General features: G+C 47.4%; 1 protein-coding gene across 3 annotated transcripts in view; it reads right to left on the bottom strand.

The window, feature by feature from the left end:
- Nucleotides 1–550: 550 nt before the first annotated feature.
- Nucleotides 551–25,497, bottom strand: part of RASAL3 (RAS protein activator like 3) — a 38,855-nt gene continuing 13,908 nt past the window's right edge. For all 3 annotated transcript variants that reach the window (XM_033173610.1, XM_033173611.1, XM_033173612.1), the window contains exons 3-19: nt 24,226–24,350; nt 22,814–22,895; nt 21,991–22,088; nt 21,448–21,536; nt 20,682–20,787; nt 19,642–19,740; nt 17,731–18,276; nt 16,065–16,209; nt 14,478–14,622; nt 10,784–11,020; nt 9,090–9,291; nt 7,276–7,379; nt 5,670–5,970; nt 4,690–4,812; nt 3,190–3,389; nt 2,021–2,096; nt 551–993 (exon numbers count right to left, since the gene is read on the bottom strand). In XM_033173610.1, coding sequence (XP_033029501.1) covers nt 838–993; nt 2,021–2,096; nt 3,190–3,389; nt 4,690–4,812; nt 5,670–5,970; nt 7,276–7,379; nt 9,090–9,291; nt 10,784–11,020; nt 14,478–14,622; nt 16,065–16,209; nt 17,731–18,276; nt 19,642–19,740; nt 20,682–20,787; nt 21,448–21,536; nt 21,991–22,088; nt 22,814–22,895; nt 24,226–24,350 — 2,834 coding nt within the window. In that variant the 3' untranslated portion in view covers nt 551–837. The remainder of the gene's footprint in view (nt 994–2,020; nt 2,097–3,189; nt 3,390–4,689; nt 4,813–5,669; nt 5,971–7,275; nt 7,380–9,089; nt 9,292–10,783; nt 11,021–14,477; nt 14,623–16,064; nt 16,210–17,730; nt 18,277–19,641; nt 19,741–20,681; nt 20,788–21,447; nt 21,537–21,990; nt 22,089–22,813; nt 22,896–24,225; nt 24,351–25,497) is intronic.

The raw sequence follows: 25,497 nt of genomic DNA, 5'->3' as shown, positions 1-25,497 counted from the left end.
CTGTGTCCACACTAGAGCATTCATGTGTACATTGGGCTGCTTTTTCTGTGTGTACAATTGTGTATCTTTGTCCACACACAAGTGCTTTCACTTTTATGCTTTTATTGCTTGACGGGCTATATTTGCAAGAAGAAGAAGAAGAAGGTTCGCAATTTGTAGGGTTGCCGTATTTCAAAAAGTGAAAATCCAGACATGAAAGTTTGGCAAAGACCCTTTTTTTTGGCCCAGACATTATACTGCTTCTAGCTGCAGTATTCCGGCTATGTCTGGGAAATTCCGGACGTATGGCAACCCTAGCAATTTGGGATCGTCCACACTCACCTTTTCCTGGCCACTTTCCCCTGGAGAAAACTGGGGCGGTTAAGTGCTAAATTGGAACAAACGGTAATTGGTTTTTTTTACAAACGGGACAAGTGGAAAACCTCTTGGACATGGGAGAAGTGAAGTATGAACAAGTCCACATCTCTGCTATTGTGATATGAATATACGGGGGGGGGGGATCAGATGGGAGGAGAAACGGTTAATCTCAGAAGAGAAGAGAACACAGTTGTTGCAGATGAAAGCTGCAGCCAGAAAGCAGACCGGGGGCTTGTGGTATGGATGCCGTCTCAGGCGGGGATGAAAAGGTGGCGATGGCTGCGTAGCGCCGGAAACTAAGCCGAGAGGAAGGCACGGGAGGTTGTAGCAAAGTTCCCTGTGGGCTCCAGCTGAAGGATCCACCAGAGCGATGTACAGGAAGGTTCCCCTTGGAGAGGCTTCCAGGGCTGTCCTGGGAGAGGAGAGTTTCCACTACGGAGATGCGCCAGCTTGGCATTTTCAGAAGCGAAGGGAAGCGGGCTAGGTCTCGTCACCATTCTCAGCCCTGTCCACCCACACAGGCCCTGAGAGAGGCTTCTGCTGTGCATTGGACGGTTTCCCTGCATATCCCAGCATCTGGCCGACGGCACGGAGGAGCTGGTCGTGGTCCCTCTCCATCCCAGACAGGCGGCGCTCCTGCAAAGGGGACATTGGAGAAACAGTTGGCTTAAGCCCCAGCACCTCTTGTACAGTGAGAGGTGCAAGCAGTGGGCAAGCGAGGGCCACCGAACCCCCAGTGAATCAATTGTCTAACTTCAGCATATCTATGTGCAGTAAAACAATCCGGTGGGGCATTTTGCAGCTGGTCCAGCGACTCACATCTTACTGCAATGAAATGGGCATGTGTGCTGAAATATCTCTTTGGAGTGTGCCTCCCAAATGAGCCTCTTCCTGTGTGTGTGTGTGTGTGTGTGTGTGTGTGTGATTTCTTAGTTTACAAAAATACATGCACTGTCTCTTTTTTCAAGTTGTGTTTTCTACAGATCAGTTCCATTTGTTGTGAGACATTAGTGTTTCATACAGTGTTAGGTTAGGAAGAAAAGCGGGGTGGTGGTGGTGAGTGGGGTGGGGTGGGGTGGGGTGGGGTGGGGTGGCAATGCTTCTCTTCTTCTGTGGGGTTTTGTGTCAGCGTCACTTGTATGGGTTTTCTTACTATTCGCTTGTATTTCCTTGGTGGTGAGAGAGGTTGTGGGTGGCCAAGGGTGCTGTTGGTTGTCTTTGGTTGTCTGTAGTGAGATTTGTTTTTATGTGTGAGTGGTGTGTGTGTGTGTTTGGATCAGGTTAGCCAGATTGATTCGTATGCGGTCAGCAGATTTTTGTTGTTGTCTTGTTGGGCTGTGTATGTGATAAAGGGGAACCAACCATACTGGGGTGAAGGCATCTTCTTCTATTTGTCCCCATTTCAGTTTCAGTTTGTTGGTTAGTTTTTCTAATAACACTATTTGATACATTGGTCCATGCTTATTCCTGACAGGTCTCTCCAGTGTCTGGCTATGATGCTTCTGGCTGCCGACAGTAGGTGGGTTATGAGCTCTTTATGATGTGAATGGGCATTATTATCTTGGAAGATGTTTAGTTGAGCAATTCCCCTGAGTGGCTCCCCATTTTTTTTCCTGCCCCTGCCCCTTGACCACCAGGTTGAATGTCTACAGAGAGCTCTTACCAGATTCTTGGTCTTCTCCTCACTAGCTCGAAGCTTCTCGTGATCCTTCTTCCAGCTGGCCTCTACACTAGTCACCCTGCAACAGAAGAGGATCCAGTATAATCTAGCAAACTCAATCTACGAGACCTGGTTTCAACCTCCTCAATCCCTACCATAGGTTCACTGGCTGGCTTTGGATGTCACTGTCTCTCAGCCCAAGACCTACAAGACCTCACAAGGCTTACGAAGGACGTAAGACAGAGATGCAAAACTTTTCACACTAGATACACTAAACCACTGGGGATCCTTTTTTACTCCACTTCCTTCTTGGACTTGGAACTTCAAAGCACCTTGTAAAGGTAAAGGTAAAGGGACCCCTGACCATTAGGTCCAGTCACGAACGACTCTGGGGTTGCGGAGCTCATCTCGCTTTACTGGCCAAGGGAGCCGGCGTTTGTCCACAGACAGTTTGTCCGGGTCATGTGGCCAGCATGATTAAGCTGCTTCTGGCGAAACCAGAGCAGCGCATAGAAACACCGTTACCTTCCCACCAGAGCGGTACCTATTTATCTACTTGCACTTTGACGTGCTTTCGAACTGCTAGGTTGGCAGGAGCAGGGACCGAGCAACGGGAGCTCACCCCGTCGAGGGGATTTGAACTGCCGACCTTCTGATCAGCAAGCCCTAGGCTCTGTGGTTTAACCCACAGCACCACCCGCGTCCCTGGTAAGGAGCTGCTAAAATGAAGATTTCTGCCACCCCTTCATTTTGGCAGGGGATTCTAATCCAAATCTCATTCTTTAAACCTTGTTCAAAAGCAGGTGAAAAAACCCTTCATTTTAGCAGTGGATCTGATGTGGTTTGCATGGAATTCTGCTGACCTGAGCAGGATTTAAATGACCTTCTTTCAACCAAGTCACTTGGCACAATCGGTTTGTGTCCTAACAACTACCTGCTGGGCTCACCAAGATTCAGGGCAGCTGCCCTTGGTCAGCTTGGTTCTGCCTTCAGAAGATGTCCTCTGAACTTTGCTTCCTAGCAGGGGACTTGGGCCAAGGCAGTGCCTGATGATGAGGCATGACTGAAAAGCTTACAGGAGCCAGTGAACTCCTGCGCGTTGAAGTTTAACAGCAGGCACCAGAGCTAAGGTGACTATGCAGGTCTTTAGAGCATCTCGTAGGACCCTTCACCTGGTGCTTAGCTGCACAAGGCAGCTCTCGGTCTCCTCCAGCCTCTTGCAGAGAGCCTCTTCCCGCTCCTGAAACTTGGCCTGCTCCTCTAGCAGCATTTGGTTCTGGGTCGTCAGTCTTTCCAGCTGCTCTTCGAAGAGTTGCTGCTTCTCCCTCGCTGTGGTCAGCTCCATCTGTAGCTCTTCCATCTGCTTCCCATACTGTGGGGGTAAAGAAGGCTAGTAGTTAGAGCAGCCAGGGGCTTAAAGCAGTGAAATCTCTCTCTCCTGGGTGGCCTTGCACAAGGGTCAATAGGGCAGAAGCAAGGTCATAGTCATGGCAAGGGGCCCAGAGGCAGGAATCCTGCCACTAGATCATCGGGCTTATTCACGCCTAACTTTTGCCCCATTCTTTCCAGGAAGAGGTCCACAATTAAAATCGCTGTGTCCTAGCATGGTGTTATTGTTTTGTTTTCTGCCCAGAGCTTCGCCTGTGAAAACCTACTCTTTAGCACTCAATCGTAGCAAAAGTCAGTTTGGATTTTCTGCAGATGGCTGTTTGCTCCGATTTAGCATTAAAGAGTGGGTTTTCTGCAGATGGCTCTAGGGCAAAAAAAAAAACCGCACACCTCGACAAAGACCTTTTAAGCACAGACCGGACCATGCCTGGAAAGAGCTGGGGAAAGGTAAGTGTGGATAAGCCCTGAGAGATGAGTCCTGGGTTCAAATCTTGCCTGTGCCATTAGCCTTTTTGGAGGCATTCCCAGTCCTCCCCCATCACCTTTTATAGCCTAGGGATGACATTAACACGCCTGCTTCCTAAGTCTAAACATTACAGAATCATCCAAAGGTCCTGAATCTTCCCGCTATCCCATTCTCTTTCTCAAGTCTGTAAAATGTTGGGATGCCAAGCATGAAACAGGGTTATGATTTTTGTTCTGTGGCGGAGGGGGACTCTACCTTAGGTGACTAAGTGTACTGGAACAAAAGACTGCCTCCAGGTGACATAATTCATTCCTTTCTAGGTATGGCAGTGCAGCATGTCTACAGGGTGGAAGCCCCCCTCTAAACTAGCCAAACATCATTGCCCAGAACAACATTTTTTTTTTTTTTTTGAGAAATCACAACTAACTCAAGTCAATAGTGGACAGCCGTTCTTGTCCCAGAATGCAAAGTGTTACTACCGTGTTTCTCCTAAAATAAGACACCGTCTTATATTTTTTTTTGCTCAAAAAAACACAGTATGGCTTATTTTCAGGGGATGTCTTATTTTAACCGTGTCGCATCGGTACGCTGCATAGCCACGCCTCCCCAGGCTGTTTTAATGGAAGGTGCCGCGTCACTATGGCTTATTTTCGGGGTATGGCTTATTTTGGGGAACGGCTTATATTTCGCAAATGCATAGAAATCCTGCTATGGCTTATTTTATGGCTATGTCTTATTTTAGGAGAAACAGGGTAGCACGTGCACTCAGGAGTGGGGTGTCTGGGTCTGATATTCTGAGAGGAAGTGATTCTCCTACCTGTTCCAGCGGATGCATGGAATAGAGGCTGCTTTGCTGGGCAGCTGCTTCTTCAGAGTGCCTCAGCCAAGGCACAGTGGGCTTCCGGGGCAGCGATGCAGATGGGTGGAGCTTCGGATACCCCTAGATAGAACACAATCAACATTATTATTACTCTGCAATATTTTTTTATTAAATTTTCTGTTTTACAATTTCAAATAAACATTTTACAAACTTTAAAATATCCCTTCTTCTCTTTCCGTGGTTCATTTTACCTGCATATTTTACTAGGAAAAGGTAAAGGACCCCTGGACGCTTACGTCCAGTCAAAGGTGACTATGGGGTTGTGGCACTCATCTCGCTTTCAGGCTGAGGGACCCGGTGTTTGTCCACAGGCAGCTTTCCGGGTCAAGTGGCCAGCGGGACTAAACCGCTTCTGGCACAACAGAACACCGGGACAGAAACCGGAGCGTATGAAAACGCTGTTTGCCTTCCCGCTGCAGCGGTACCTATTTATCTACTTGCACTGGTGTGCTTTTGAACTGCTAGGTTGGCAGGAGCTGGGACAGAGCAATGGGAGCTCACCCCGTTGCGGGGATTCAAACCATTGCAGTGGGATTCCTGAGTAAACATATTAGGAAAGTGACATGGAAGACAACGGTGCTGTCCTGTGTCAAGAAGAAACGCCACCCCTGATCACCCAGACCCTATTCACTCTCTAAACATGACTCCTCTAAAGATGACATCCATCTGTCATGGATGCTTTAGTTGAGATTCCTGCATTGCAGGGGGTTGGACTAGATGACCCTGGGGTCCCATCTGACTCTAAGATCCTATGATTCTATGACAGTGGATGACCCCCCATTCTGCACACCCTGTTGGCCTCACAGGTTCCGGTTCTTTACGTCTTGCCCAGGGAACGTGTGTTGAGCTGCAGGCAGTCAGTGGCCAACCAAGCTGTGTTCCAGTAGTCGGGAGGGCCAGTCTAGAGCTCCAATTACCTGGGATGCTTTGCTGCTGCCATTTGGGTAAGAGGCACAAAGTCGAGGGCTGCTCTCCCTGCTCTCGGCCACATGCTCGGTGCTCCTCTGCTTCTGGAGACGCCGGGCTGCCTTGTTCTGAGTCGGGACGCTCTGGGTGCGTTGCACTTTGGTCTTGGTTTTGACTGGGTGCAAAGGGGCCAGCGGCTCTTCCTTGCCTCGGCCTTTCTGGATGCTGGTCATGGACTGGCTCTTGATCAGAGGACTGTGCTTGCCCAGCTCCCGTGGCGGCACAAACCCCGGCTTCTGGTTTTCCGCCTGTCTGGAACACAAAGGAAGGGTGGGAGTGCAGTGTGACTATAATGCGACAAACAACACTTGAACCTGTCAAACCCAGAGAGAGAGAGAGAGATGACCCCGGCTATCATTCTTTACTGAACATGAGGTCTAAACCACTGAGCCTCTTGGGCTTGCCAATTGGAAGGTCGGCGGTTCGAATCCCCACGACGGGGTGAGCTCCCGTTGCTCTGTCCCAGCTCCTGCCAACCTAGCAGTTCGAAAGCACATCAGTGCAAGTAGATAAATAGGTACCACTGGGGAGGGAAGGCAAACGGTGTTTCCATGCGCTCTGGTTTCCAGCATGGTGTTCTGTTGTGCCAGAAGTGGCTTAGTCATGCTGGCCACATGACCCGGAAAGCTGTCTGTGGATAAACGGCAGCTCCCTCAGCCTGAAAGCGAAATGAGCTACCCCATAGTCGCCTCTGATTGACCTAACCATCCAGGGTTCCTTTACCTTTTACCTTTTTTTTTAACTGTGTGTGAGTAGGGCTGGGGGGGGCACATAGCAGGGATGGTCTTATTTCATATAAAAACAACAAAACTGAAATATATGCATTTTAAAAAATGGCATAAAGAACTCACGTTTCTTTGATTTTAATCTGATATTTGAACATGCAAAACATGCAGAATCTTTTCAGGCAAGGATGTATGTGGGTGCCAGGAATTGGGACTGGGGTAAATGAGGGCCTGTGAGGAAATTTCTTCTGGAAATTCCGGGAAATCACCTAATCTCTATCCAAGATGTAGGATTTATTATTTATACCCCACCCATCTGGCTCCCAACAAAATATTAAAAAACATGATAAAACATCAAAAATTAAAACTTCCCTAAACAGTGCTGCCTTCAGGTGTCTTCTAAAAGTCAGATAGTTGTTTTTTTCCTTGACATCTGAAGGGAGGGTGTTCCACAGGGTGGGAGCCACTACCCAGAATCATAGAATCATAGACAAGTAGGAAACAGAAGGTGGTTCCCTGTAACCTCACTTCTCACAGTGAGGGAACCGACCCATCATCCTATCAACCCCTCACACCCAAACCACAAAGAAAGCAACTCCATGGCAGGACATAAGCCAATCCCATCTGGGGGAAATGCCTTTCCAGCACCAAATGCGGTGGCCATTTCAACCCCGAGCGTGATCAAAATCTGTCTTTTGGATTTCCCTGAAAGCTGGTTTTCTTCTTGAGCCTCGAGAGCCAGCAACCATTGCTGCGATTTCAGTGTATGCCTCCCAGCCAACCACCCCAAGAGCCAGAAGCGAGTGCTTACAGTTGCTCAGTTGTTCGTTACCTGTCCTCTGCACTGGGCCCAAGTCGAACGATGACAGGAACCGGTGTTCCCTCTTGTATAGCACGGAGGATTGTGGGCAGAGGCTCCAATCTGTCTTTGGTCCGCTTACATGCAACAGAGCAAAAAGTACCGGTGAGAAGAACGCAGCCATTTCCCAGAGGGCTTGCAAAAATGAGAAACCACTGCTACTGCCGTGGCAAGACTGACAGAAGGATTTGCTTTCCCTCTGACAAATGAAAGCAGATGATCACACTCACACCTGGATCAGACCCTACAATTCACGTTTATGCATTTGTTAAATGTATTTTAATATTTGATGGAAGCCGCCCAGAGTGGCTGGGGAGACCCAGCCAGATGGGCGGGGTACAAATAAATTATTATTATTATTATTATTATTATTATTATTATTATTATTATTATTATTACACACACACACCTTATTTTAACAGGATCTCCTGCTTTAGGTGAACCTCCCTCCACACACCTAACCCTTCCAATCCTGCCTGAATGAGCAAATATATTTGAAGAATAAATTGCGAATTTCAAAATTCAGAAACAAATTCCCATCCACCTTCACGCACCCCATCACAAAAACTGCTCCCTCTCTCGTGTCTCCCTGTGTCCCCAAATCACTTCCTTTTCTTCCTGACTGCAATGCCACCGAGTTCCCCTCTTGCAGATTTAACACTTAATTTGTGAACGGGTCACTGAGATATTGCAAACTGATAGCTGGCAGCAGGGATCTGTGGTTATTATTTATCAGATTTTTTGCAGAAAAAGGGAAATTTTGGATTAGACAGTGAGAAAATGCGGGCTGACGTTTTGGTGCTAAGAATGTCATGGAGTTACTGCAAAAAAAAAAAAGCTTCCATGCACGAGGAGCACCAATCCCATAATAAACACCCACCTGTAAGCAGCCCATAACAATATTAGCCAAATTGATGGCACCTTTATGTAAAATAGCTGGTATAAGCCACCGAGGAGCTGCAGGAGGGAGAGGGGGACACAGTGGGTCTGAGGAACATGGATGACAGGCGTTGACAGATGCAAAGTCCCTGATAGGTTGGCTCAGAGGTAGGCAACATAAGGCCCGTGGGCCGGATGTGGCCCAAACCAATCGCCTTCTCAATCCGGCCCACGGACGGTCCGGGAATCAGCATGTTTTTTACATGAGTAGAATGTGTCCTTTTATTTAAAATGCATCTCTGGGTTATTTGTGGGGCCTGCCTAGTGTTTTTACGTGAGTAGAATGTGTCCTTTTATTTAAAATGCATCTCTGGGTTATTTGTGGGGCCTGCCTAGTGTTTTTACGTGAGTAGAATGTGTCCTTTTACTTAAAATGCATCTCTGGGTTATTTGTGGGGCCTGCCTGGTGTTTTTACGTGAGTAGAATGTGTCCTTTTATTTAAAATGCATCTCTGGGTTATTTGTGGGGCCTGCCTGGTGTTTTTACGTGAGTAGAATGTGTCCTTTTATTTAAAATGCATCTCTGGGTTATTTGTGGGGCCTGCCTAGTGTTTTTACGTGAGTAGAATGTGTGCTTTTATTTAAAATGCATCTCTGGGTTATTTGTGAGACATAGGAATTAATTCATCCCCCCCCCCCAAAATAATACTGTATAGTCCGGCCCACCACATGGTCTGAGGGACCCCTGGGTTGGCTTGTTGCTGACTCCTGGGTTGGCTTCTGCTCCAATTGTTGGCTCCTCCTAGCCCCCGCTAAACCAGGAGCAGGCCCAGTCAGTGCATCTTGCCGCCAGGGGGCAGGCCAAGCCCATCAAAGTGGAGGTGCCACACAACACAAGCAGCTGGTACCTCTTCCAGGGTAGAAAAGATGTTGCAGAGCAGGGAGTGCAGGACGGACAATTCCAGGGCCAGGTCAATGGAGTCGTCATAGGCAGGCAAGTGGATGGCACTGCCAGGGCTGGAGACGCTGCAGAGGAATGACTTCATGGTGCCCCAGTTGCGCTCCAGAAACTCATTCATGAAGCTCATGTACGCCTCCTTTTCTCCAAACCTGCAGGAAATGGAGCATCAGGTTTGGCTGTGAACTATGGATCAGATATTGGCTCCTTGCACCACCGGGGCAACTAAGGACTTGTTCACACTTACCTTTGCTCTATTATTGCTACATATTAGGTCTGGGCTTTCCAGTCCAAAATCTGCTCTAACCTGGACCTGGAAAGCCCACACCTGTGCCTAAAAATGTGGCACAAAAGGAAGTGGTAAAAGGTAAAGGTAAAGGACCCTTGGACGAAAGAGGACAAGATGGTTGGACAGTGTTCTCAAAGCTACCAACATGGGTCTGACTGCGGGAAGCAGTGGAAGACAGGAGTGCCTGGTGTGCTCTGGTCCATGGGGTCACAAAGATTTGGACGTGACTAAACAACTAAACAACAACAAAGGACCCTTGGGCGGTTAAGTCCAGTCAAAAGTGACTATGGGGTGTGGCGTTCATCTCGCTTTCAGGCCAAGGGAGCTGGCGTTTGTGCACAGACATCTTTCTGGCTCATGTGGCCAGCATGACTAAACTGCTTCTGGTGCAACGGAACACCATGACGGAAGACGGAAACCAGAGTGCACGGAAATGCCGTTTAGCTTCCCGCCGCAGCAGTACCTATTTATCTACTCACACTGGGATGCTTTCGAACTGCTAGGTTGGCAGGAGCTGGGACAGAGCAACAGCAGCTCACCTCATAACAGGGATTCGAACTGCCGACCTTCTGATCGGCAAGACCAAGAGGCTCAGCGGTTTAGACCACAGCGCCACCCATGTCCCACACAAAGGAAGTGTGGATAATCCCTCTGTCAACTACACAATTCCTGCTGGGACATTGCACACCACCATTGCTATTAATCCTGCTAGCCAGAGCGATGAGGAATGTCATGAGAGCCCGATTTAAAGCTGAAGGAGACTTCTGGGCCCTGCAGCTCAATCCTCTGCAGTTAGGTATGCTTAAGCAGAGGATCGGGCAAGTTGGATGTTGTGCCCATTATCATCATCAACAACAACATGTGAAACTATGGATACTCAAACAGAAATCAGAGTACACTTCCATCTTCCAAACCCTTCCACCAAAGTGTAGATTCACAATTAAAGGGGGCAAAGGATTTATATCTTTCTCCCCCAAAAAACAAATTTCTATCTCACCCTGCCAAAACAAGACATGAGTACACTGTGCTATTTCTGAATAATTAATTTCTTATTATATCGAACGATTAAACAACCTACTTGCTTGTGCTCATTTCAGATTGCTTTTAAAAACTGCCAACCGAACATGTCCTTTTAAGCTAAGTCAGTAAACCTCTGAAAGAAAGCACAATCACCCTTCCTTGCTATGAATTCTTCACATGCAAAGAAACCCACACACTGATGCCGATGTCCTGAGTGCAAATCCTGGTGTGTGTGTGGTTTTTTCCCCTTTTTTTGAGGATCAGAATTCCAAACCATTCCCAAGCCTCATACTGAATCAGCCTTCCTGGGCACAGTCAAGGACACAGTTACCTACGTGGTAAAGTTTGCCAGGTTCTGGATAACCTTAGCCGCCAGAGTCAGGGTCCGGGAGGTGGTGTCATCCGGATACTCTTGAGTGAGGCCGAAGAGGCTGGGCGACATGATGGCCGGGCAGAGGAAGCGCAAGAACAAGGAGGCAGAGATGAGGCGCTGCCCGATGCCCGCTTTGCCCCTCAGCTGGCATGCCTCCTGCCAGGCGGTGAACACCTCGCTGAGCTCAGCTGGGAAGGAGCTGCAGAGAGAAAAGAAGGAGTCGGCTGGCTGTGAGGAGGCCTGAGCAGTGCTGTCAAGTATCCCGTTTCCCCCGGGATTCTCCCTTATTTCAAGCAGTTTCCCCACTGCTCTCCCTTATTTTTTATTTCCCTTAAATTTCCCGTTTTTAATGGAAGCAGCTCCTCCCCTGCTGGCCAGGGACTGGGTGGGAAGACCTCGCCTACTTGAAGAGAAAAGCCTCAGCCCTCAAAGCAAGTGGGAGCCATTTCCCGTGCTTACAGGGGGGTGTATTCCTCCCCCTGCATCAGCCCCTATCCGTTGCTGCTGAGTCCCTCAGCCGGCCAATAGGGTTAGCTGGTGGGCGGAGCCTGGCTGCCTTTGAGCAGCTGCTGCTTCCTGTCCTGTTTTGATGGGATCAGACAAGAAGACGATGGGGCTCCATTGCGCGGAGCACATGGCTGCCCTCCTCTTTGCTGGCTGCCCTCCTCTTTGCTCCACTCTGAGCCCGAGCCCGTTTGGAGTTTACATTGCTGCTCCGCCCACTTTTGCTTCTGGCTCCGCCCACCACTGACATGTGACTGTCCCCGGGATAGGTGAGGCTGCTGATCCCTTATTTTCAAATCCGAAACTTGACAGCTATGGGCCTGAGGGCAGACATTTTGTGATGAAGGGGCCTCACAGAACACCTGGATAGCACAGGGAATCACTACAGAACATGCAAAGCCAAAACGCAGGCTGAACAAGACATCTGAAGCTATGATATTCATAAAATAACACTCCATTTCATAAAATTACCAGTTTCTGCTTGACAGTGATGCCAGCTTTTTTTGCATGCAACGCCAATGTCAGGCATTTTTGCCGCTTGTTGGACAATGCGGTATGATACTGCTCCGTTGTTTTTTCCTCGTACTTTACGGCCGCTTCAAATGGAAGTTGGACATTCGGGGAAAGATCCAGGAATATCCCTCAGCTGAAGCCCCCCACCCACCCTCCCCACAATGGCTGCTGTTCTAGCGGAGTGACACAGAGCTGAGTTGCACAGAAGCACATCCTGAAGCAGAACAATAACAGACCCAAGGAAGGTCTCTTGACTCCCTTCACATTGTAATCTGAGCCAAAGTACGGTAATGATGTGCCAATGGCTGGCTCAGCGACTGGCCTCAGAAACTCTGAGGACTCCTCCAGTCAATCTCCTTATTCTGCAATCATCCTGATTTGCTTACACGGTGGTTAAATTATGGGCCCCTCCAGACATCCTTGTCACTGTGCATTCATTAAAATATCAGGGCAGTTACAGTACCATATTCTCCGGCGTATAAGACGACTGGGCGTATAAGACGACCCCCAGCTTTTCCAGTTAAAATATAGAATTTGAGATATACTTGACCGCAGATTCTCCACCCGGAGTATAAGACGACCCCTGACTTTTGAGAAGATTTTCCTGGATTAAAAAGTAGTCTTATACGCCAGAATATACAGTATATGCAATCCCACTTCCAATGCTGTTTGTGCCCACAGAGGTTTTGGGACAGGTGTACTGCTTCAGCTCCAAGCATTGGAACTTCTTGTTGAAAAAAGCTTCTTGTTGAAATCCCACAAATGTTCTGGCGATTCCTGCCATTCCACTTTTCCTGTGCTATATAGCACAAGAGAGCCCACCTAGACATGCATAATGTGGAAACACTGGGAAGGAATTAGAGAAGTAATAAAGCAGTATAAATTTATTTATTATAAATATATCACTGCCGATGACATGTTGCAGGATACACCTGCCTTGAGAGGCCCACAATCCATACTTGACTAAAATGTTTCTTCTGATTTGCTGATAGGGTGCTTATGTGACAATCAGCATTCATCCTGATTTCCTTACAGTCTTCCTGTTAATGTTTTTTTAAATATAATTTTATTAAATTTTCTGTTTTACAATTTCAAATACTCATTTTACATTCTTAAGATATCAATGACTTCCCTTCTTCTCTTTCCATAGTTCATTTTACTTATCGTAAATCCCTGCATATTTTACAAAAACTATGCCAATCAGTTTTCCATTATTGCATCCATCGAAACTTATTTACACTGTTGAGTTTATCTTAATGCTGCCAGCGTTTTCAGCTGTACGCAATCATTTCCCAGATATTCAATAAATGTTTTCCAGTCTTCTTTAAACATATATTCTTCTTGTTCTCTAATTCTATGTGTTAAGTCTGCAAGTTGTGCATACTCTGTCAGCTTAAGTTGCCACTCTTCTTCCGTTGGGACCTCGCTCGTTTTCCATTCTTGGGCTAACAAAACATGGGCCACAGTTGTTGCATACATAAATATCTTCCTGTTCATCCCACACTTCTCAGGGCATTTCTATGTCACTTTCCTAACTGCAAAAAAGGCTACAGGTTTGTTTTTGGTTTTTTTAATGGATTTGTTGACCGGGGTAAATGGAGCACTCCACTCTAATTGCACTAACCTATGGTGCTGGAGGAGACTCTTGAGAGTCCCATGGACTGCAAGAAGATCAAACCTATCCATTCTTAAAGAAATCAGCCCTGAGTGCTCACTAGAAGGAAAGATCCTGAAGTTGAGGCTCCAGTACTTTGGCCACCTCATGAGAAGGGAAGACTCCCTGGAAAAGACCCTGATGTTGGGAAAGATGGAGGGCACAAGGAGAAGGGGACGACAGAGGACGAGATGGTTGGACAGTGTTCTCGAAGCTACTAACAATGAGTTTGGCCAAACTGCGAGAGGCAGTGAAGGATAGGCGTGCCTGTCGTGCTCTGGTCCATGGGGTCACGAAGAGTCGGACACGACTGAATGACTGAACAACAACAACAAAATAGTGCAATCTACATACTCTGCTAGAAATCCTTTCTCTTGACCTCAGATATGAGAGCTGCTTGCCTTATCCTGCATATGATCAAAGGCACTCTTTTCATGATTAGGGTAGCTAGCTTCCAAGCAGCCTGTTTAATGAGCATTCAGCCCAATTTGTTTACAGAGAGATTAGACAACGTTGGCTATCTAATGAGCGTTCATCTTGATAAGACAAATCTGCATCAAGCAGTTGCCATCTCACTCTTTCCTGACCGCAAAAGAAGTTCAATCTTTGGGGGAAGTGGGATTGTTTCACAAGAGCTCCAAATCAGCATTGACTGTGCAGCCTGAACTTCCTGAGACTTGACTGAACCCCACCCAAAAACGGTGACACTCTGGTAGCGATTGCTGAGCCCTGACATCTCAGGGAGCCCCTCCTCGAACTGAATGCACTGCCATTCCCCATTCATTTGGGCCAGAGTGCTGCCTGGCCAAGGGGGCCATAAGAGGGATCCTGGACTGCAGCTTTCTGGCCCGATACTCTGCGAATGAGAGGCATAGTGGCGCACACAGAAAACCACAAATGGTGCCCCCGGCTTCACTTCTGCAGGCCCAGTGGGGAGAGCGTCCACCCCTTCCCCCTGCCCCCAATGACCCACTCAAGCACTCACTGGCTAGAAACAGCAATCCTCCGGAAGATCTCTTCGCAGATGTGCTGCAGGTTGCTGCGGTTGTCAGCCAGGTCACACGGTGCGCATTTGCTGGGATCCACTTCACAGCTGTCCTCTAAAGTGTATGGCTGGGCGACAATATCACCTGCAACACAGCCTCATGCTTTAATTTCAGCCAGGCTACAGCGTTGGCTGTAGTTGCAACAGGGATACCTCGGGCCACAACACGACCCGTAATGAAGACCAGACTCAGGGCCGGATTTACGGTTGATGAGGCCCATAGCTACTGAAGGTAATGGGGCCCTTTATATGTCCAGCTGTCCTTCGTCAACAACAACAACTTTTTTGTGTTGAACATATGCTATATGGTAATTTATGGACCTAATGGGTATCTAAAGCCATTTGCACATGTTGCCATGCAGAATGTAGGCACCCTATATATAGAAAGGAGCAAACCAGTGATATTTTAGGAAGCTGGCTAGCAGGCGGGGGCCATCATAGGAGCCTACACATCACAAAACACTGTTACTATATGTAGGTTTTATTTTATTTGTTATTTTATCTTATATTTTGGAAATGTAAATCCAGTTGTTTTTTCCTTTAATTTTTTTGGGGCCGCCAACAGAGTGGGGCCCTAAGCTATAGCTTGTTTAGCTTATATGTAAATCCAGCACTGACCAGACTACATGAGCATGCCCAGCTAATACTGCCATGAAGGGCCATTTTGCATAGACCTGAGGTCCAAATGACTTATTATTATTATTATTATTATTATTATTATTATTATTATTATTATTATTATTTCAATTTTATAAACCACCCTTTATCAAAAGATCTCAAGGCGGTGCACAGCATTAGAAACACATTACAAAACATCAATAAAAACATAGTTTTAAAAAAAGCATAAAGACCTACTTAAAAAAAAAATCATCACAATAACTATCCTCTCGCCCACACTTTTACAGGCCATAGATTCATTGCAAGCTGTACTTTTTGCATTCTGTTGCCACTTCTTTTCTTTTTTAAAAATGTATTTATTTGGTTTTTCAAATTAGCATTTTACACTCACATATCCAAAATACATCATAAAATCAAGATTCCTAGGAATCTCCTGGACTTCCCTCCTCACCTTTGTGGGTCCTATTGTTAGTCATTCCTCCTGCATCTTTTATAATAATCCAAATCTTTTCCATCTCCATAATATCCAAAATTCACCATTAAACCACAAGTGTTATTCCAAGCCTACTAACAATTTTAACTGTTTACAATGATTTTTAAGATAAATTATAAATTTCCCCCCATTCCTTATTAAAATTCTGGTTTTCCTGATTTCCGATTCTTCTGGTCATTTTTGCCATTTTGGCATAATCCATCAACTTAATCTGCCAGTTTAAGTTTAAACAGAGAAGAATGGCGTTCTGTACCAATCCTGCAACTGAGGATAGCACCCCTGCAGGTGTTGAAGTGGGTTCTAGCTCACAAAATAAAATGTGTTAACTCTTTAACGGAGCGCAATACTCTGTTGCTAGAGCCCCAAACTCTGGCAGCAATCAAACAGAGAAACCTAACTGTTGGTTGCCAACTTACTCAGTGTGGAAAGCAGGTAAGGGCCTCCCACCAGCTTCATGTATTCATCGATGGCTTTGGTGGCGAGGGTATTTTCACGGAAAATCAGTGCTTCGCGCTCGTCGAAACGGTCCAACTCTGACACACCCAAGTCAATGAGAAAGTCCTGCAACACAGGACAGGAAGGGTTAGTCAGACAAACCCTACCCTTCCTCAGGTATCTCCCATACCAACTGACTCACCCTGGAATCCTAATTCTGAACCAGGCTCCCAACCTAGTGATATCTTGGGCCCTGTGTCCATGCTGTGGCTCTGGGAAACTGCAAAGCAGTCCAGGGTTATTCTTGCAGCAAACTTGGCTTCCAAGAGCCACCTTAGTCACCCAGGGATAACCCTGCAATACTAGAAAACCCTGGAAGGGAAGAAGGCTGTAAGGTTAGAACCAGCGGAACACGGTGACAGGCGGGGGGAATCAGCTTTGAACCGGCTGTGCGGCTGTTGTATCCAAGGCCTTCCCATCTTCTTCATCAAGCTTCCTCAAACTCAGCCCTCCAGACGTTTCTGGCCTACAACTCCCACGATCCCTAGCTAGCAGGACCAGTGGCCAGGGATGATGGGAATTGTAGTCTCAAAACATCTGGAGGGCCGAGTTTGAGGAAGCCTGTTCTACGTTGTGGGCCATTTTTAGCACCTGAGGCAGATCCCAAAATGGCGTCCCACTCCCTGCCAGGGAAGTAGGGGTTTGTGAAGATCTACACCAGGAGCATCAGACCTTTTTCCCCAGCTGGAACTCACTGGAACTCAATACCAGAACCTCTCAGGTGGGCACCATTGCGTGTTCATGGTAAGTTCCGGCACCTCTGGCACTGAAGGTGGTCGTGGGGATAAGTCAGCCTCAATAGCTCCGTTGGTTAGAGCATGGTGCTGATAATGCCAAGGGTGATGTCTGAGACTGGGCAGAGGAGGAATGGTGGAGACCGCCTCCCCATCCTGACCCTCCCAGGGAGGAGGAAGAGAAGGCAGTTTAGATTTACAACAGTGGTCTGCGGGAGGTCACAGTTCAGAGGCAGAAGAGGGGAAAAGTTGGGAAATAATGAGAGAGGGGGAGGCGGAGGCAGAATCGGAGCAGCAGCTGTCTGACACATTGTCATTAGAAAGCATTCCAGACCCTCCATCTCCCAGAACACGGTGAGCCTTAAAAGTAGGAGAGCAAAGAGCTCAAAGACAAAGGGCATGTAGCAGCATCCATGGAGGAGATGATGAGAATGATAAATGAGGAAGTGGGAGAGACAGGGGTGGGGTGGAGATTCACTCGGGACAATGCCACTATCCAAGAGGCTAAGCTCTATGGCCTCTCTCTGTAAAGATTGAAATAAAAAAGGACAGTAAGAAACTTTCCCTTGTCTTTATACTTTCCTGGGCAGCCAGCCAGGAGCCGCTGACAGCATCCTGACATGTGCAGGTTCAATCCCCGTATGGAACAGCTGCATACTCCTGCATTGCAGGAGGTTGCACTGAATGGTCCTCAGGGTCCCTTGCAACTCTGGAATGATAAGCTGGAAGGAACTCTGAGGATCATCTAGTCCTAGATATCTGCTGCCCCTGTGGATCCTGCCACCCGAGGCAGTCGCCTTCCCTAGCCTCATGGGTGGGCCGGCCCTGTCTACCTTTGCAAACAAAAAGATACCTTGGCTTTTCCTGTACTTTGCAAGACGCGAACCAGCACCCCCGTCAGCTCCTCCTTGTCCCTGGCATTAAGGCTGTGCTCCAGTCCGGCACACAGCTCCCGATAGTGGAAGGTGAGATACTCGGCAAACTCCTTGTATTGCACGATGGGCAGCACTCGGATGTTGCAGTAGCGTCCGCGTAGCCGTAGGGCGGGCGTGTTGGGCCTGTCTCTGCCCAAGGGGTACCACCTCTCCAAGGGCTGGCGGACCGCAGCCAGTTCCTTCAGGGGAATGGCAATGCCAGCAACTGGGCTGCCCTTTGCCCGCTGCTGCCCGTCCTCCTCCTGCACCAGGCAGACCTGCAGCTCCACTGCTGGTGGAAGAGTCTTCAGGTCAAAGTGCTCCCCCCAGAAGATGGCTCCAGCGGGGCTGGCTGCCTTGGTTGTGGTGCGAGCGTAGAGGACCCCATCCAGTCGCAGCTCGCCTAGGTAGCGCTTCCTGGGAACCAGGTCGCGGGCTTCGTACACCCAGAGGCTCAGCATGCGTTCAATCCGCTCGCAGTTGTCCTGGGGGAAATGAGCCGGCAATTCGGTTAAGAAACACCGAGTCATGGAGCAAGGCAAGCAGATGCAGCTGGAAATCCATCACACGAGAGGCAGACTGAATGCAGGATGAAGGGAAAGCAAGAGGCAAGTGGGATGAGGTTGGAGGCGGAAGGAGGGTCAAGGTGGAATAATGGAATTGTAGACTTGGAAGAGACCCCAAGGATCATCTAGTTCAACAATGGAGGCAGAGGCCAGCAGAGACAAGGCCAAAAGATGGGAGGAATTCAGGGCTCTGTGGGTTAAATCACAGAGCCTAGGGCTTGCCGATCGGAAGCTCGGCAGATCAAATCCCCGTGACGGGGTGAGCTCCCATTGCTCAGTCCCAGCTCCTGCACACCTAGCAGTTCGAAAGCACATCAAAGTGCAAGTAGATAAATAGGTACCACTCTGGCGGGAAGGGAAACAGCGTTTCCGTGCGCTGCTCTCGTTCGCCAGAAGCGGCTTTGTCATGCTTGTCACATGACCCGGAAGCTGTACGCTGGCTCCCTTGGCCAATAAAGGGAGATGAGCGCTGCAGCCCCAGAGTCGTCCACGACTGGACCTAATGGTCAGGAGTCCCTTTATCTTTACAGCAGTGCTAACTCTTCTATGAGACCATGGAATGATCAGGCCACAACTTCTGCCCTAGAGGAGTGGTGTGGACAAGTGCAGAGAACAGGACAGATGTCAGGGGCTGGACTGAGGAGGAACGGTGGGACCCCCCCTTTCTCCTGAACCTTCCCGAGAACAGGAGGATCGTATAGATTTAGATCAGTGGTTTGCAGAAGGGCATAGTTCAGAGGCTGCAGAGGACAGAAGCTGGGAAATATTGGAAGAGGAACATCAGGAAGAAGAAGCACCAGTGAAGAGACAGCTGACAGAGTCCAGTGTCCTTGGAGAGCACACCTGACCCACCCACCCACCCACCCCCGTGGACCAGGCGGGCATTGAGGGTATTAGAACAGAGAGCTCCAAGGCAGAAAGCCCAGATTAACCAACACAGGACTGACATAGATTAGGGGAGACGAAGGGGGGTGCGACTTAACTTGGAGCAATGCCATTCCTAGAGAGAGACTTCATTCCTTTGTCTCTCACTGTGATTATTGAATAAACTAATTGGCACTCTTCTTTTTTAATCTGCTTCTTTGCTGCCAGCGGGGGAAGGAACTGATTCCCCGAAGCCTGACAACAGAGGGGATTTATACAGGGAATAGGGACAGGAGAAGACGAGAGGGAAGGGTGGGTGAGTGAGTGGGCAAATACACCGTAGGGCAAGTGGGGAAATCGGTCACAAAGGCAGCACGCGCCCCTTGCAATCAGCACAAAGTACAGAAGATGCTTCTTCACCATACTGGGCTGGACAAGTCGGCGCAAGTCATCCATCCAGCGGGTCCTCTCGGCAGCAGAGCTACAGCTGAAGCAGCGGCGCCCCCCAGGGCTCAGCACCTGAGAAGAGGAAGGGAGGGTTGCGCTTAAGAGCACGCCCTGGGTTTGTCCCATGGGCAACCAAACCCTGGGGGACTTGGGAGTGACAGGGAACAGGCAGGGTTTAATCCGAGCCAGGCATCAGCACTGCGTCCCAGTGCCAATGCTAGGGCTTCGCTGTACGTTTTAAAAAAGGTGCTTGCATTGCTATCTCTTGCTAAGAATGGCCAACCTCTGGCTTTGCCCTACTCCTTCCCCAGAATATGCTCCTCTGCTTCGTCTACAGATCCAGTCCCAAGCATAAACCACGACAAACGTAACCTGCTGAGAATATTGCATGTAATATCTAATTTTATCTCCACACCGGGGTGAACAATATAGTAAAATACAGTGACACTCAACAACTCTGTCACATATAAAGATTTATGACAAATGTACAAAAAGGAACCCAATATGTATGGATCCCATAAAATGAAATAAGAAGTCCAAAAGGTGCTGTAAGCAGAACAAGGTTTTCCGGAATAAAATCAACCTGTTTTGCCTTTCGGCTTCGTCAGCACCCGGTGTGGAGATAAAATTAGATATTACATGCAATATTCTCAGCAGCAGGTTTGTCGTGGTTTATGGTTGAGCTGTACGTAACCTAGGTTTATTGTTGGATTGTTGATTACAGGTCCAGTCCCAACAAAGGAGCCCCTCATGTAGCCACGACAGCTTTATAGATAAAACAACACTGCAGGTGACTGAGCTTCAGCCTGAAGGCAGCTTTGTCGAGGTTGGGAAGCCGAGTTCTCCACGTCTTGGACCAGCTGGAGGAGACAGAGTCCCCGAGTGCGTACAGAAGGCATTTCTTTCGTCGCTGGGTCAAGCTCCCACCCACCCAAGGCCTGGCCCCGAACGTCTCCCTTCATAACTGGAGAAATGCAGCTTCTCAGGTCAAGGGTATGACAAGAGGCTCATACCTCAAAGCAGTACCGCTCTCCCAGAAGGCTGTTGTGAAGTGGGCGGACCAATGCATCCTTTTCGTTGCCCAAGTCCATGAGAACAGCTGGACCAGGAAGGGCCTCCCTGGAGGAAGTGACAAGAGGGGCCAGGATAGGAGCAGACATTGTGGATGGACAAACCTGAACATCTGACACCACCACCAACAGAAGCATTATTATCCCTTCCTTTCATATTTTATTAAGACTTTTATTTCTGCTCAGATTATACTAACTTTGCAGCATCCGGCAGAAAAAGTTATCAGAGGCTTGTCCCTCCCTTAACATCTTTCTTTGCCTTCTTTCCTGCCATTCTCCTAGCAGCACCAGCCTGGAACTGGAGGAGATGTTGGAAGAAGAGCAGGACCCTATCACGGGACATAGCACATACAGGGTTCAAGGGGAGTCACCCCTTCCTAGGATCACAACCCGGGAAAGAGGCTGTGTGGGCCCCCAGCCAAACAGAGTGGTTGTGAAGCAATCTGGTACCCACAACAAAGTAAACAGAGCAACCTCTCAGACATGGGGAGCTTGACAAAATTTCCATAGCATCCTAACCCCTCTGAAGAAGACACGGTGCCAGCATTTAATGCAGCCAATCCAAGTTATTAGATAAATTCCCTGATCTAATCTTGGTTTCGTTCTAGTTCTCAGAAAATATAAACACAGGCGGAAAAAAATGGAGCCCATTGCATCCATGAAGAGGCATAAAAGACAGGGGGGGGGGGAAACAGGCTTCAGGGCCTACCTGTTACCATTAGCAACAAGTCCAGTAGAGGAGTCAGTCTTGGCCTGGAGCCGTCCTTTCCGGTCCTTGATGCGTTTCCATAGCAGCCCCTAGAGATGGTGTGAGATGTAATAAATGCAATCAATAAATGAAGAAACGAAGGACTTCTGAGTGCAGAAGAGAGTTTATCTGCCTGACTTGCCCCATGACAGGAGCGTGGAACTTGGTTTGCTCTAGATGCAATTGGACTGCAACGCCCGCTACTCCCAACTATCGGCCATGGAGGTTGGGGCTGATGAGAGTTGGAGCCCAACAACATCTGGACGAACACAGGTCTCATCTGACAAGTGCCCCAGGTCAGATAATGGCACTTGCATGCATAGTGCTACCATATGCCAATCCAGACCATCATGAGCCCGCTCAGCCCAGTGCTGTTTTGAAATAGCTCTTTGTAGTCTCCCTTGAGGAGTCATGCCTCTCTCCTAAGGCCCCCTCTCTCCTCCACTCCCAGTAAGCACCAGTCTGGGCTCCCTGAACCTGCAATATAATGAACATCTTCTGTACCTTCACGTTGCTGAGCTGCGAGCCGGAGGAAGCCTCCTGGCAGGGTCTTTTTTCAGGGGTCTGTGAGTCTGAGAAGCTTCGTCCCTCGGTGAGCATTTCTGTCGGGAGCAAAATGGACCAAGCAAAGTGGACCGGTTGGCTGTCATGTTGGCCAGAGGAGGCAGTTCCTGGAAGATGGGAGCAAGCGGTGCCCAGCGCCCAGCTCACCATTCGCTGCTCCCTCTGTATCCTGGACTGAGGCTCTTTGCCAGCCCAATTCTGACCCCCCCCCAATGCATTTTGGAACCAGAGGCAGATCCCAAAATGGTGTCCCGTCCCCCCACCAGGGAAGCAGGGGTGAGGGAAGATCTAAATCAGGAATTCGGGGGGAATAAAGATTGACATCAGGATCTGCTGCTCCCGTGGGACTCGCCTCACCTTGCCTCATAGGTGGGGTGGGCCTGTGGAATTAATGGTCATAAATACTTTCTAAGCTGGAGCTCTCAAGGAAACGTTTTGACACATGATACAATGACTCTCCTGATCTCGTGCCAGGAGAAATTGTTCAGGCTCCACCACTTCTGTCACCTCATTTAAAGGATCCCATTGGCCCAATTTACAGAGGAGGTTGGTGGCTACTGAAAACTTAGCTTCCCAGTGGTTGGTAGGGCTTTGACTCCATGGCTCGCATGATTTGGGTTGTTGTGCTTTGATGTCAAAAATACAAACACCCTGGGCATTTTCTCAGAGGCTGACAAGGACTGGATCCTTCCAATGTCCTGCTCTCCTTTTCAACAGACTCTTCTCTGTGTGTGTGTGCATATGGCAGTCTCTCAGTACTCACCATTGTCCCTCTGGATACCTGGCAGGTATAGTAAACTTGACTCTGAAGCAGAACTGGCTCGTTTCCCATTCTGGAGCAGACCCTAAAATAGCAAAACAAACACCACGGACAAAATTGATGATGGCGATAAATGATAATGATATCCCTCTTCCCCATTCTTCTACCCTACAGCAGGTGAAGACTTTCTTGTTCCAACAACAAGAACTGATTCGTTTTTAAGGAGAGGGCTGGTGCTGTGATGCTTTTATTGGAACGATCTGTATGTTTTAATAGAAAATAAAAATAAAAAATAAAAATAAATGTTTGATTGTTTTAAATGATTGCTTCGTCCCACCCTCAACGTTTTTAGCTGTTTCTATTTTAGTTGTAAGCCTCCTTGAGTCCCTTGAGCGACCGCAAGACCTCAAGGACTGCCTCTCCCCGTATAAACCGTCCCGGACTCTGCATTCAACCTCTGAAGTCCTTCTTTGTGTTCCTACTCCACAAGAGGTCCAGAGGGTGGCAACACAGAACAGGCCTTTTCCGCAATGGCCCCCAATCAATCAGTTTATTTCAGCTTTAAGCTCATAGCAAGACAAGACAAAAAACGCAGGAACAGCAATTGCACTCACACAATTAAATTTAAAAGGAAATTGGCAACAAAAAAATTAGTGGCAATAAAAGACTTAATAAATATACAAAATAATGTGCATGTTACTTCCAAGCAATTTCAATTTCAAATTCCCACCAACAATCCCTTACGTCTCTTGAATGTCAGAACGGAAGTTAGAATTTTTGCCATTTGTAAGGTTACAGAATGATCAGTATCTTGCAATAAAAAAGCAAGAAGAAAGAGCAATGCCCCCCCCCCATTTGTGGGATGCTCTCCCCAGGGAGGTTCGCCTGGCGCCTTCATTATATATTTTTAGTGTTTAAGGGAGGGTTGTATGTGTTACTGTTTTGTTGTTTCTGTTTTAACTATTTATTTGTGCTTTCCCCTTGTATTTTTATCTTGTGAGCCGCCCTGAGATCTTTTGATGAAGGGCAGTATATAAATAATATTATGAAATAATATTATGAAATATAATAAAATAATAATGATAATGATAATGATAATAATAATAATAATAATAATAATAATAATAATAATAATAATAAATAAGGCAGCTTCCCTCATGGTCCAAAGCAGTGCATTAAGAAGGCTTTTTAGCCAGTCTAGAAAATTTGGCAGGAACCTTTAAGGTACTGATCCCATCCATAACCAGCAAAGTTGGGCTCAGGTCTCTGAGCAGCAGTGGCTTCAGTCAACGCTTGGCCGGAAGTATGAGAAGCATACACTTCCTTGACATGCGGCTGTATGCTGGGTGTGCTCAGACAGACACATACACCCTCCTTCTCCCTCCTACAGTTTTCAATGTCAGAGATGGCCCCACCTCCTCATCTCTGCCCAAGACCATGAGCTGTCGATCCACCAGCGACACATTGGCCACATCCCAGATGGTTGCATCCGTTGGCACAGCCGAAGTCAGTTGGGTCAACTGGACAGAAGAATCATCACCTGCAAGACGAAGAACAAGGCGGCATTTGGGTTTACCCAGGCTCATACTTGCTAATAAAGACGTGAGAGCAAAATACATTTTCCTCCCAACTACTGTACAGGTAAGTAACTACCATCAACATGTCTTTCCATTATATGCTATGCCCTTGTGACTTGTAACTAGCCTTTATTGGCATAAGTTTAAACAATAAAATCATAACATCATACAAAGTCATCCAAATGCATTGATAATCCAAACAGATACAATATATAAAAGACTAGATAACCACCATTAAATAAATCAGGCAACTTTAGATTTATAATAATTTTTATTATGTTTTCTGTTTTACAATTTAAAATATTCATTTTTTACATTCTTAAGATATCCATGACTTCACTTCTTCTCTTTCCATGGTTCATTTTACATATCAAAAATCCCTGCATGTTTTACAGAAACTATACCAATCAGTATTCCATTATTGCATCCATCAAAATTTGTTAACACTGTTGAATTTATCTTAATGCTGCCAGTGTTTTCAGTTGTACACAATTATTTCCCATATATTCAATAAACGTTTTCCAATCTTCTCTAAACGTATGTTCTTCTTGTTCTCTTATTCTATATGTTAGGTCCGCAAGTAGATTTAGCTTTAAATATCTCGGCAAATATCCCGAAACAATCTTGGTAGTTTCGGGAGTACCATCCCTCAACAAATATTGGATTACCAACTCTTTGCAAGTCGGTATTTTGAGCTGTAAGGGAGTCACTAGGAGATCTCTGTGAAGGGTGCTGAGAAGAGGGCAATCCAAAATTATGTGATACAAAATTATTGTATCTGGTGTTTTCTTATTACAGGAACAGAATCTGTTCTGGAAAAGGATTTTTTGAAATTCCCCCCACTTTCCCTATTGCCATCTACTGCCTCTGTTTACGCATGCAGGATGTCCAAGGAGTGGATGAATCCTGTTCCCCCTACTTGGGATGCATGTTTCCACCTCTTTGGGTTGTGTCCACAGGGTGGAGGACCTGAAACAGGGATTGCCATGTGGTAAAAGACTGTAGGAGTGAGGTGTGGTAGATTTGTTGATGACTTGCCCTTTCAGCCAAAACGGGACAGGAGCCTTGTGACAGAAACCAAAGCTAAGGAGACAGGCTCTTAGTGAAACG

Source organism: Lacerta agilis, chromosome 16 (assembly GCF_009819535.1).
Source record: "Lacerta agilis isolate rLacAgi1 chromosome 16, rLacAgi1.pri, whole genome shotgun sequence".
Taxonomy (NCBI): Eukaryota; Metazoa; Chordata; class Lepidosauria; order Squamata; family Lacertidae; genus Lacerta; species Lacerta agilis.
Note: the sequence above shows the minus strand (reverse complement) of the source record. Positions and strands in the feature narration are given on the sequence as shown.